The sequence below is a fragment of the Numida meleagris genome, chromosome 2, assembly GCF_002078875.1.
Source record: "Numida meleagris isolate 19003 breed g44 Domestic line chromosome 2, NumMel1.0, whole genome shotgun sequence".
Lineage (NCBI taxonomy): Eukaryota > Metazoa > Chordata > Aves > Galliformes > Numididae > Numida > Numida meleagris.
The window spans coordinates 63,543,036-63,556,904 of record NC_034410.1 but is presented as its reverse complement, the minus strand read 5'-3'; the positions used below and the strand labels follow the sequence as shown (position 1 = coordinate 63,556,904).

At 40.0% G+C, this 13,869-nt stretch overlaps 1 protein-coding gene across 1 annotated transcript in view; it reads left to right on the top strand.

The window, feature by feature from the left end:
• The window catches only part of CDYL (chromodomain Y like), a 106,866-nt gene continuing 106,324 nt past the window's right edge, over nucleotides 13,328-13,869 (top strand). The window contains exon 1 of the mRNA XM_021386200.1: nucleotides 13,328-13,798. Coding sequence (XP_021241875.1) covers nucleotides 13,775-13,798 — 24 coding nt within the window. The 5' untranslated portion in view covers nucleotides 13,328-13,774. The remainder of the gene's footprint in view (nucleotides 13,799-13,869) is intronic.

Sequence of the window (13,869 nt, the reverse complement as noted above, 5' to 3'; positions counted from 1 at the left end):
TTTTAGACTATGGTTTCTTTCACTAGAGTGGTTGCTCCAACTAGAAGAAAAAAAACTTTACTTTGATATGTTTGAAAGGCTTGTTGAGTTCCAATCCAGGAATACATTTCGTAGGTACTGCTGCTTCACTGAATGAGTTAGCAGAGGCTCCAAGGAAAGTATCTGAGAAAAAATGTACAGGCTTTTTTTGCCAAGTGTCATTACTTTCTGTGAATGCATTGCATTATCTTGTGAAATAGTTTGAATGTGTCACCAAACATGTTGTGCCCACCTGCACTTGTTGATTATGTCTAAAGAGAAAGATCAACAGTATATCTCTAAAGAGCAAATCTGACATTATTCACGCTTTGAAAAACAAGAAATGCCAAGGCTCTTTGGCTTACATGTTCAGCATCTTGGTAGTGTGGACACTACAACTGTAGAGATAGCATAAGTATAAAAAAGCCAGTGTGAGAGGAGTCTTAGTTACAAATTATCTATACAGGAACAGACTTGAAAGGGATTTTTTAACAATGAATTCTTCATTTAAATAAGACTAACAGCCAGCTACAAGAGCCAGGAAACAAGAAATAGTTCCTGAAGGAACTTATAAGGCCCTCAAAGTTTATGAAGACTATTCACAGTGAGATTTGACTGGGACTGTTTGTCTAAGTCGAAGTCAAAGCCGACCAATCTTAAGTCTTTTTAAAATCTATAATTACTACTGTCAACAGGAAAGAATACCCCAAAAAAACTGTAAGGATTCATTCATTTGATCCAATAGCATGCAGGAGAAGAAAAGATAACAGCAAATTTAAACAAACTCTTAGATTACAGGATTTGTTTCACAAATGGCAGGGACTCTGGACTATACCAAGGAAGACATAATCAGAAGGAAAATTTAAAATGAACACCCCAAGAAATGACAAGAATTATCATGAAGCTGACTTGCTGATCTGTCGGATTTTGCATAGACTACTTGATTACCATTAACAATGAACTAAGTATTTTAATCTCTTACCAACTTTTACTTCGCTGGACACTTAACAATGAGAACTAGAAATTCCATTGATGATTAGGATTGTTATCCTTTTCTTCAGGAATGGGGTTGATTTTTCTGAAATAATATGCATGTGGAGACTTTTTATTTTTGTTTTTATTTCCCAAAAGCAATTATAATTGTCTAACAAGACTTAAATAGAAATTGGATTTCTTCAGGAAGCCTGAATCAGCAGAGCATTAGTTTACATGCTGAAGACTATTTATAGTGGAGGGGAATATCTGCACATGTGCATAGATGTCTTGCTTTAAAGTTTATGTTCCGTTGAAAAGAAAAAAATATTTTCTTTAAAATACTAGAATGTCAAACAAAATTCTTACATTAGGCAGCTCTTCAAAACCCAAGGATCCTAACACTCTTCCAATTGCAAACACTCTTTTGAATATTTTTCATTGTATCAGGCATAGCATAGAGAATGGATATTAATCTTCACCTTCACAAATTTCCTTCATCCCCCTGAGATTCCAAATCAGCTGACATGTTTGAAAATTCTCCTTACTAGTTGCACAGAAAATAAACCTACTTAACACTGACTTACGTTATTCACTGCTACATTTTCATTGTAAAGAATGTAATTGTCTTTTATGTTACTGAAAAAATACGATGAAAGCTAGCAAAGACTTCTCTGGAACAGAATAAATAATAAGGTGGAAAGAAAACTTTGAAAAATATATATATTTGTCTTCACTAACTATTGTGTTATTTCTTCTCTGTTGAGGACATAGTTACAGCTATTTTCCTCTTCAGCTTTCTATAAGTAAACTAGTACTATATTTCCTGATGTCACAGTTTCATGATAACACTAAGCACACATTTTAACAGACTTTAGAATGTCAGATAAATCTGAAATTATTGTAGCCAATTCTGTTTCATTCATGTGGCTCTGTTTATTTTATTTTTGCCAGATATTGTTTTCTTCTTACACAATGGAACAGGAATGTGGATGTAACAAATGTGGGTGTGCCTTTGAATATTTTTTCAAGCTGTATTTGGATCTGTCCTTAATATAATGTCCCAATACTATATGAAAGGTACTGAACACACTTGACCTTCAGGTCTTGAAGTACATCTTCACTTCCCATTTCTGCTAGGTGACAGATGCATACATCTGAACACCCAAGTTGACCTTCTGTGGATGAGATATTCCCTTAACGTTCATTGATATCCCCACTTTTTTAAACTCACCCATGAAAGTCGGGTTATTTGACCTGAGATACTCTTTCAGAGTTGACTGTGTCAGTTATTAGAGGTTGCCTGTCCTTGGAGCTGGGGTGGCGGATAGTTGTGAGGAGCCATTTGGTGACTATCAACATGACTATGTTATTCCTGCCTATCCCTATGTATTGGATTGGTTCCAGCTGGACCTTAACCAAAATTAAATGGAATATATGCGTAGGCTCTTTGGTGTTTCTAAAATCCCCTTTTCTCCCTTGCTTTATTCCAACCACTAAACAAACATTCCTTTTATGGGAGCTGCTTGTCAACATTAAAAGAAAAACAGGTGCCTGAAACCAGTCAGATCTACAGGATGATAGGCATTAGTACATACAAGATAACACTTGCCTCCTAACGAAAAATAAAAGAAGAGCAAGATTGCACACAAACACAAGCCTAGGATCAGACAAGTCAGGAGCCAGAGGTGATGTCAGTCCTGTAACACCGAAAACAAAGTGTCAGGATTCTGGTAAAAGATAATGGTGATTCCACTGTTTGCTCTGAAACTTACAACTCCGCAAAAAAATAACATAAAACACTTTTGAGTTTATTTCCTCTTGAATTCAGTACATATCTTGCCCAAGAATAATTCCTTTCCTGTAGTAAAATTATATTTGCTGACATTTAGAAGCTTCTTTATAAAACTTTGACCCTTTGAAGTCAATGAGATGTTTATCACATGATTTATGGAATATAAAATTTTAAAAAATAAAATCTGTTTCCTCATACTATATGAAACTTACCAACAACTTCCTTCAGTACATTCCAAGTATACTCAAGAACAACGAAGTGAATAGGATTTGGAGTAGACCCTGAGCCCTCAGCTTCTCCTGTTTCACGCAGAAGCAGGAAAATTTCTTTAGTGACACTATCTCCAGTTTTCTTGGCGTGTTCCACATGACAAATTCTCTAAATACAGACCGGAAGATGAACAGTCACTGTTCTCTGGTCTGGACTTAGATACTTTCAATAGAAATACAATGGACTTGTGATACTTTTTGTGATACATTTTTGAGGGTTGACAAGTTTTGTCCTTGCAATTCTGGAAATCTTTTAGTAAGAACTGTGTTCCCTTGGGAACTGCCAGTGTTCCAGCCTTTGTAGTTGTAGAAAATCCATATACAAAAATAATTTTCAGTAGTTCTGAGGTCTTTTACAGGTATTACTCTTAAATCTTCGTCTCATGTGAACTTCAAACTAGCTCACTCAAGTTAATTAAAGCAGTCTTTATTGGTATGAATGATATAGACAACAATTGCAGTACTATTTTTCAAATTTTCAAAAATATACTTCTTCTCTGGTGTATGTATTATATTGAAAGCTCATAACACTATGATGTCATACATAAAGATGCTATCTTCTACACTCACTTGGGATGACCTGTATAACTAACTCATGACTACGCTATTTGTAAGCAATGGAATCATCCCATATTTATTTTATAAAAATCTTTATACTGTGTAGTATTTATGCATGCCTGTGCTGATATGAGATTGTCTTTGGGGAGTGCATTACATGCTATGTTATACTGTTTTTATTATAAGCAATACAGGTAGTAATGCCTGCAGTTAATGTTGCTTGACACTTTCTAGTATAAGATATTTTTATATTGTTATCTTCTCTGAGTTTAAGCCATTTGGACTACAGTTTTTCAGGTTGGATACATGCCTCTTGATGAATTCTTTAAAGGAATATTTTACCTAAAAAGATTCTGCCTGGGGCTTTTTTCCCCCAGAACAATATTCACAAAAAGCATGCTCTTCTCTGAATAGCTTCTGTAGCTTCTCATTATTGGGTTGCACCAACAGTAAAGCTTGATAACGGCTTAACTCTTTGAGGAAGTACTCACTGGAGTGTCCTCATATCTTGTTTTCTTACTTGTTTTCCTTACTGCTGCACAGTGATCTAATGGTAAACAATAAAAGGTAGATATAAGGAACAGAGTTCCTTCAAACTACAGAAGTGATCAGTTGTTGAATTTCATTGAGCCAAGGTGACATAAATACACAAACATGACTGGCATTTAATTAGTTTATTTGTTTGATTAGACATGGCTTTGGTCCTTTTTTGAAAGAAAAATTAATATAATGCTGCAACATAAAAGTTATTAATGGCAAAATAAAAAATACATACTGTGCCTGTGCTAATTCTTGACCTTCTAGAGGAAAAATTATTCCTCACTGTATTAATGTAGAAAGACTGATAGAGATGCATCCACGCTCCCCTTCTAATGCACATTCTCCTTGTGTGACGACAATTAATACAGTCCAAGATGACATAGAGGCTTAATGGCAAAACAAAGTGTTCACTAGTGAATTACCCTTGTCTATTGATAGCAAAACTTGAATAATGATACCAAAAGATTCCCAGCCACCAGCTGCTACTAATTAACAGAACACATCCAGTAGAATTCAACCTATCCTAATAGAGGCAAACTTCTGGAACTAGGCCTTTTATTCCAGTGACACCAATCTAAACAACAAGGCTATTGACTGCATGCATGTGCCAGCCTTTGTTAGTGGAGGCTACCTGAAAAGATGAACATTGCATGAATCTGCAATTTTGAATTCATTAATTCTCAGCTGAAAAAACTCCATTTGTGAATTGACCTGAGAGGAGTGGTCAAGGTGAGTTAAGATTCCATGTTAAAAGATCATATTTTCATAGTCTATCCCTAGGAAATGAAATAAACTTTGTTTCCAGCGGCAGTGCTAAATAGGTCTTAAGAAACCGTAGCACAGTTTTGATCTCTAGGATCACCATGGTTCTTGCTAAAGGTCATTAATTTATCTATGGATCACCAGTCAGATCAGTAAGCCCTATGGACAATTTCAGATAAGGAAAAAAAATGAAAGGCATTCAAATAACTTCCTCTTCTACTTTATCACATTTTTGCTAAGCTATATGCTGACAGGAACACAATTCCCCAAAAAGGAACCATTCAGGAACCACTACCAAGAAACTACATAACTTTTCCCAGTAAAGATTCCTTACCACGTTCACCCCTTTCTTTTCGGAAGACAACATTGTTTTAGTTCAGACTACATTAAAATTACTTCAAATTTGAAGTCTAATGTTGAATCAAGTAAGACACTTTCCCCTCCCTATACTGGCAGTTAGCACTTTTTTTTTTTTTTTTGAAACAATGTTTCAAGCACTAATCCCAACTGCTTAGCATAATATTCTTATATATGGCGATAATTTTTGTGAGCTGTAATGATCGAACAAGGCTACACTACAGTGGACCAGATAAGTCTACTTTATTGTGATTACAGAAAGTCTAAATTTAATCCACTGTCTAGAAAACCTTCCCCTAGACAGTCAAGGGAAATCAAGTAATGGATACCGCACTTCAATGCAGGTTGCTCCAAAAGTAATGTCTCATATTTATTTCCACAGAAACTAGAACAGATACAGAGAAATTTGATAGAGCAAATTCTCAGCTACAAAACACTGTTTTTCATTGTAGTCACCACCATTAGCTATGCATTTTTGCCAGCAATGGACAGGAGCCTGCATATCGCGCTTATAAAAATCTTCACCAGTGGAGGTGAACCACTGTCATTGTCGCCAGTGCTGAGAGGCACCACCCAGCACCTCACTGTGTTCACATCCACTGGTCTGCAGAAACATACAGCAAGTGTTGATGAATGTCAGTGGGTGCAATGTTTTCCACATGGAGGAATTCAGAGTCACACCTTTTCTTCATCCACACTTCCATGTCAGACACCATTTTGTCAGACTGCCCCTCTGCCGCCATCTGTTGCACAGCAACAAAATGTAACGGAATATTGGTGGGAAGGTTCAACCTCTACTGCCATGAGTGAACATAATAAAATTTCTTTCAGAGCAGCCATCATAGATCTATATTCCCTGTCTTGAGGGGAAGCAAAGATTTAGGTGAATAGACCAAAGAAGATGATCCCACGGCTCGTTGTTTCTACATTATCTTCTTCAGACAATGTGTTGCTTCTCTATGAACTGGAGAAAAGAATGATCTGTGCCACTCTCTCAGCAGCTGTTGCTGAGACATCACAACTATATTTGATATTCTGAGATCACCATTTTAAATTACTCATCTGGTCACAGGAAAATACAGAATCGAAAGCTGAAACTGAAATATATATATATTTGACTCATTTCAATCTGCAAAAAATTCATCTGCTAGATCAAAAAGTTCATATTCTTTATTCTTAATGATGCATTTCTATTGCTATAGGAGATAGCTTTCCTCTACATTTTCCAGTTTTTCTATCTTCAGTTATTTAAGAAAAAAAAAGGATGGTCAGGCTTCTAATTTTTCCTGTCTAAAAGGAAAAAACAATGTTTGTTAGTCTTCTAAAACTATCAAAAGGAATGTTCTTTCTTGATATCTACAAATATCCTTATCATAGAGAACAACTCATAACCTGGGGAAAAAAAAATCTCGATGAACAACTACCAATGTGTCCTGCATGAGGTATATTGGAATATCAACTTGAAGATCTGTAGGGTTCTCTGTATTTGTTACGAAAGCAAATAATTTCAGCTGCCTCTATTATTCATACATTAATGACTTTAAAACTGTATTTAGTCATGAGAAGATAAATTACAGATTCCAGGGAAAATGAAAGAATTAGTATCTTTTAGACATGGAACCTAATTTACATCAGTTCTCAACCTACTTCTTTCTTAGCTTACAATGTCTATTTTCAAATATTTAAGAGGACATTCTCTAATTAAGAGGACATTCTCTAATTTAATTTTTGGTTGATATGGTCTTCATAATGATCATTATTTTGACTATGAGAATGAGCAAATTTTTACAGCTGATCATCCGTTTAAAGAGTTCTGCAAGGATGAAATTATTCTTCAGCTTCGTTCCATGCTCTCTTACCAGCCCAATTATTAATCTAGGATTTTGTTATCATAGTTGTTTTATAAACCACTTCTCATCCACACCAAGGGAAGGAAGTGATGTTCCAGTGGTAAGTCAGCACCAGTTTGAATAGAATCCAGGCATTCAAGAAAATATCTTCCTTTTTTTTTCTCTCTCTGATGTGAATATCACAGAATCACAGAATTGTAGGGGTTGAAAGGGACCTCCAGAGATCATTGAGTCCAACTCCTCTGCAAAGCAGGCTCCCTACAGCAGGCTGCACAGGTCGGCATCCAGGCAGGTCTTGAATATCTCCAGAGAAGGAGAATCCGCAACCTCCCTGGGCAGCCTGTTCCAGTGCTCCATCACACTCATCGTAAAGAAGTTCCTTCACATATTGGTGCGAAACTTCCTATGCTCAAGTTTGTGGCCATTTCCCCTTGTCCTGTCCCCACAGACTGCTGAAAAGAGATTGGCCATGTCCCTTTGACTCCCACACTTAAGATATTTATAAACATTAATCAAATCCCCTCTGAGTCTTCTTTTCTCAAGGCTGAACAGACCCAGTTCGCTCAGCCTTTCCTCACAAGGATGATGCTTCAGGCCCTTTATCATCTTTGTGGCCCTCTGCTGGACTCTTTCCAGGAGATCCCTGTCTTTTTTGTACCGGGCAGCCCAGAACTGGACACAGTACTCCAGGTGAGGCCTGATCAGGGCAGAAGAGAGGGGGAGGATCACCTTCCTTGACCTGCTGGGCACACTCCTTTTAATACACCCAGGATCCTATTGGCCTTCTTGGCCACCAGGTCACACTGCTGGCTCACAGCCAACCTGCTGTCCACCAGGACCGCCAGGTCCTTCTCCACAGAGCTCCTTTCCAGCAGATCATGTCCCAGCCTGATTCTTGTGGTTATTCCTTCCCAGATGCAAGTCTCTACACTTACTTTTGTTAAACCTCATCTGGTTTCATATCAGTGTCTAGAGTCTCCTGGTGACCAGTGGGGTAAGCTGAAAGGGAGAACAATGTGATTGTAGAAGATAATCCTTCTTCTTCTTTTAGCTTTGCATTTTGGAACTCTTAAAGATAAAATTTTTTTTGGAAGTTAGAGAATACCTGTATACATACCTCTAAAACCTGTAATCAGGCGTGTGTAGCAGACAGATTTACCGAGGATGTGAAGAGACTTTAATCTCATCTCCATTACTATTGACTGTATGGCTCCCAAAGCTAGGGCTATGTCTGTCCCTCTGTAATGATGGAAGCTGTTGTATTTAAGGTTCCACTGCAGAACTAGAAAGGCAGGTAGTTGAAAGAGGCAAGGAAAGCAAAAAGAGAAAAGCAGGTCCTAGAGGGAAAAAAGAAAGAAAGAAAAAAGATGCATTTTGGCCTAGGAGATTATAATTTAGTCCTACTTCTGTCACAAAGCTTCCATTTGATACTAAGCCAGTCATTTAAAACATAGTAATCACAAATGTGTTTGATATATATAGTTGGAGACTCAACTCAAGATGTTGAGTACCAGGCTGGAGTTGCAGAAGTATCTAGTATTTACACCTGCAACTTACATTAATAAGAACAATACTTTTAACACATAAAGCCCTATGTTATCTTAGATACTTAGTTACATCCAGGCTTCTTCAATGGAGCAGCAGGAATCAGTGGACATCTCTGATAATTTTGACTTTAATTTCATGTCTCGTTTCTACATGATACAATAACAATACAAACTCATTTCATGGGTATATTGTGAAGAAAAAAAAAGTTTGTTCACAAAAACTATTCCATCACTGAAGTCCGGAAGGAAACACTGGACCATCTGCTAACATTCCAGAAAGCAAGTATCAGCGGAAAGAAACTACACCCTTATCTATGAAGATATGATGATGACAGTCCACAAAATTTACCAATAATCTATAACTGTGTGATTAACATTCTTTTCTACAGTTATTTAAATATGATTATGTTACTGTCTTAATCTAATGGAGAAGTCAATACAAACAGATAAACAAAAATTACGTCTTCATAGTTTAGATAATAAGGAGGTCTTATCTTCCAGACTTTCATTTTAAGAATCATGTTTAACAGCCATTCCTTCAGGTGATTGCATTCTTCACATTGTGTCACAGAATAAAGTAAAGATACAGATTGTAATAAATGTGTTGGGTGGCTTTTTTGTTTGGTTGGTTTGTTTTTCTTTTTCCTTAGCATTTTGAATTGTTTATTTCAACTTTAATACCCCAGAACACTTAGAAGTCAAGAGAAAGAGGCAGAGATGGGGAAGAGGCACACAAAAGAGCAATAGAAATTTCAGAGACGATTGGAGTAAAGGGATGAGCCTCATCTTAGGAGTTATAAGACAAAAAAGCTATAGGACAAATAAAGAGAGGATCAAAATATGAAAAGTAAAACTTTTAGGGACAAAAGGATATGATATATTTTGTATGTACTCTATCGACATTGTTTGGTCAGTGGGGAGTTTTAAATCATCCAGTTACCTTAGATTAAAAAGAAAGACTGGATCATAGAAATGTGAGTGGGATCCACCTCACTTTTCTTTAGGCAGTTGCGGGATAGGTATCATACTTCCAATCAGTAAAACTTCAGCCAACATATTCAATCAGATTTAGAGTGCAATTCATCTGGCCAGACACAGGCATCTGTTTAGGATGAGTCAAAGCATGCCATTAGTTCTATTGAGTATGTTTGCTAGCCTTTCATTGACTAGGAAGTAGCATAGGATGAGAGAGACACATATATACTGGGAAAAGCCCAGCAAAGGGCCACCAAGATCATCAAGGGACTGGAGTATATCTCCTATGAGGAGAGGCTTAAAGAGTTGGAACAGGTCAGGCTGGAGAAGAGGAGTCTCAGGGCACATCTCAATAATGTATATAGATAACTGAAGGGAGGATGCAATGAAGATGAATTCCAGCTCTTTTCAGTGGAGCCCACTGCCAGAACAAAAGGCAGTGGGTACAAACTGGGACACAAAATGTTCTATCTAAATATTGGGAAGTACTTCTTTATTGGGCAGGTGATGGAGCACTGGCACAAGTTGTCGAGAGAGGTTGTGGAGTCTTCTCCTTGGAGATCTTCAAAAGCTGCCTGGATGTGGTCCTGGGCAACCTGCTCTACATGTCCCAGCTAGTGCAGGGGTTGGACCAGATGGCCTCCAGGTGTTCTTCCCAACCAACTCTTCTGTGATTTTGTGATGACATTTTATCAGATGATAATGCCTACAGTGTAGACCATCAGATTTAACCATATCTGTCCTATCTTTTGAAATCCTTTGGCTAATCACTGACTGCATCTCAACTACTATTTAGTAGCTTCATGAGTAGCTTCATTTCCAAACCTTACTTCCAAATATAAAAAGTCACCTAATATCACTGATTGCTGATAGTCACCTTTGTGTCAAGAATTATGGTCTTGTGATCAAATGTCTGGATATCAAATATGGCTGGGATGCCTTGATTATAGCAGATTATGAAGGTGGAGACTCATTCCCTTCTAACACAAACTTCTATGATATCTGCAGTTAATACAGATTTTTAGCCAGCTACGATCTACCACCGTAACAATCTCAAATTCAGCTACTCCACCATCAATTCATATCCTTGTAGACATGCTAGTAGTAAATGGTGATATCAAAATGAAGTTGACCTTTCAAACAAATGAAATTCCATTATCTGTACCTTGTCCATGAATTAGAATGTTCTGCAAAATAGAACAACTATCCTGACTTTCACTAAGACTGCCAAGGCAGTTGTCTACTTCAGACTGGAAGCTCTGTATGCTAACACTTCCTGCATTTTTCCCGTTTTCTGATTCTTACCAAGACTGGATTAACGAAGGTAGTTTCAAGTACCTCCAAGAACTCTTGCTGCTACTTTCAGATTTGCAGCTGGCCTGGCTTTTTAGTTTCCCAGGTGGGTCAGGTAGTGTACTCCATACAACCTCTCTACTAGAGACATTTATATGCCATGTTGCTGTAGCCCTTTCAAAAGTTGCTACAAAGTTTGGTTTTAACAACTAAAACATTGTTTTAAAAATAATAACAGTAATAAACTTGACCAGTGCCGCCTGGATGAGAGAAGCGTGAAATGCATTAAGAAATAAGGTGGAAATGCTGATCTAGACAATTCACCATACAACTTTTAGACAACTTGATTTTTTTTTTAGATAGAGCAAGATGAGAACAAGCTACTGTGAAACTTACTGTGACAAAATCCAACTGCTAAACTTTGACACCAGTCACAAAACTTGGTACCTCTCAGATGCTTGAACCATGGCAGCAGCATCTTGCATTTTCAAACAGTATGGTTAATTCATCTGATAATTCTTATAAAGCTGCAAGGACAAAACCTTAGATAGGAGACAAAGAAGAATTAATGGCACTGCAAGCAATGAATATGTGTGAAAGAAGAACTTCCTTCACTGAAGACAAAAAGAGGAGGATGGTTGAAACATTAAAAATTAGTAATAACTCTGAGCTTTCATTGTTTCCTTGAAGTACTAAAAATAGAGCAGTACTGATGAACTGTATTTCTTTTTAGTCATCCAGAAGAACAAAATGGCTAAGATCTAGTTGACTTCAATGGTAAAACCCTTAGGAAAAAAAAAAAAAAAAGATGAACTTTCTTGTGCTATTCTTATGCCTTGCAAGCAAAGTAACGTCTTCAGCAACCACTGCTGCCATCTCTTTGCCAAAACATGAGCACAAATTACCTTAAAAAGTTGTCCTTCAAAAGATGAGTACAGCAATGATGGTATGCTGAGTACAGCTCAGAAAGGATTCAGATCACATCCCAGGAACTGTGAGTAAATGCTTTGCTCAAGGTGACACTTAGTCTAAGCCTAACTCTTGAAGACCTCAAGAAGTTGTTTAAACATAGATTGGCTCTAAACTTCCCATAGACTAGTTATAAAATTACAAAAGTATGAAACGTGACAGGTATTTTATTTCTGTAAATAGTGCCCGTCTGGCAGCCCAGCGTCAGATAAGATTTTCAGTCACCTAGAAGAACATTGACCTGGAGGAAGCAAACAATGTGCTACTAAGATGGACCGGTAAACCATGTTCACTAAAAAAGTTTCCATCTCTTTCTCGATAAATTATCCAAATCTCACAAACAGATCAACATTTTTTTTTTTGAATGGATACCTGCTGGACAACAGTCCAAACCTTGTTTATCAAAGTAGAATATTGAGGAGCATCTTTATTTTCCATAAATGTTTTGGAAAGCATTTGGCAAAAAAAAACGAAAACAAGAGGTAACTTGATCAAGACTTGGTTGAGTCAGTGTGTGGGCTGACCACACAAATGTGATGAACTCTGCTTTAACTTGTGCTGTTCTGCAGTAGAGTAAGGCTTCCTGGTGCAGCACAGGGTAAGAAACACCGGAATTAATGCCTCCATATGGTACTCTTGTCCTGAGCTTGGTCTGACTGGTTTTGTCCCACCCTTCTACCTTTTAAGACCAGAAACGCCACCTTGCAGAATCTGCTCTTGAAGGAGTGACTCTTCACGTCTGACTCGGCACAGTGAGGCATCCAGTCCATCAAGTCAGTAGTTGACTACAAGGCGCCTTATTTGCGCAGTTCCCCATGGAACACCCCAAATGAGATACTTGGTGGCAAGTTGAATGGCATAATTAATGCTGGCCCCAAGAAAGTCAAGAGCTCAGCTGTCTTCTCTTCGACTCTCATGCCAGCGAGGCCTCAGTGGGGCCTTCCTTGCTCCACAAACACGGCCAGTTACCAGATGCAAGCCCGGTGCTTGCAGTCGGCAACGATCGATGAGGACCAGCCATTCCCCTCGCCCATTTCCCTTGAGCATTCACCACGTCCTTGGCTCGGAAAGACCTTCTGCCAACGGGACACTCGCCACGGGCTGGGCCCAGCGGGCGGCGGGGGTCGGAGCGGGGCGGGCGCGGGCGGGCGGCTCGGAACTCCGCGGCCGTCCCGCAGCAGCGGGCAGCGGCCCCGCGGACGGCTGCTCCGCGCCCCCCGCCCGCCTGCGGACCCGGCCGGGCGGACAATGGGAGATCAAAGCGCGGGGAGGAGGAGGAGGAGGAGGATGGTGGTGCTGGGGGCGGCGGGAGCCGGGGCGGAGTGGTTACGTGTGGCGCTGTCTCTGCGCTCGATTAGTGTTCCTGGGGAGGGAGCGAGCGAGCGAGCCGGCCGGGGACAGCGGGGTGGGGGTGCGGGGCGCGCCGCCGTGTGCGCGCCCGCCCGGGTGTGTGTGAGCGCGCGTGTGTGCGTGCGTGCCCGCCCGGCGGGGTGCGCGAGGGGGAGAGCGCGAGGGCGAGCGGGGAGCGAGCGAGTTGCGCAGCTGCGGTGCGCACAGCCCCGCCGCCAGCAGCAGCAGCAGCAGCAGCGGCAGCAGCACCTCAGCGGCACGGAGCGAGCGGAGCTGCTAGCTGCGCTGGAGAGAGACGCGCAGGGAGGAGGAGGAGGAGGAGGAGGAGGAGGAAGAAGAAGAAGAAGAAGAAGAAGAGGAGCAGGAGGAGGAGAGGAGCAGCAGGAGGAGGAGGAGGAGGAGGAGGAGAGCGACGGAGAAGACGGGGGAGGAGGAGGGAGAAGAGGAGGCCACACGGACACCAACTGGAACAAAGTATTTCCAAACCAGCACCCAACTCCACCTTGTGAGGCTCCCAGCATGGCTTCCGAGGAACTCTACGAGGTAACAGCCCCCGGGCGTCCGCCCTGCCCCCGGCCCCGCCGGCCACCCCGCCCCGCCCGCGGCTTCGGGGG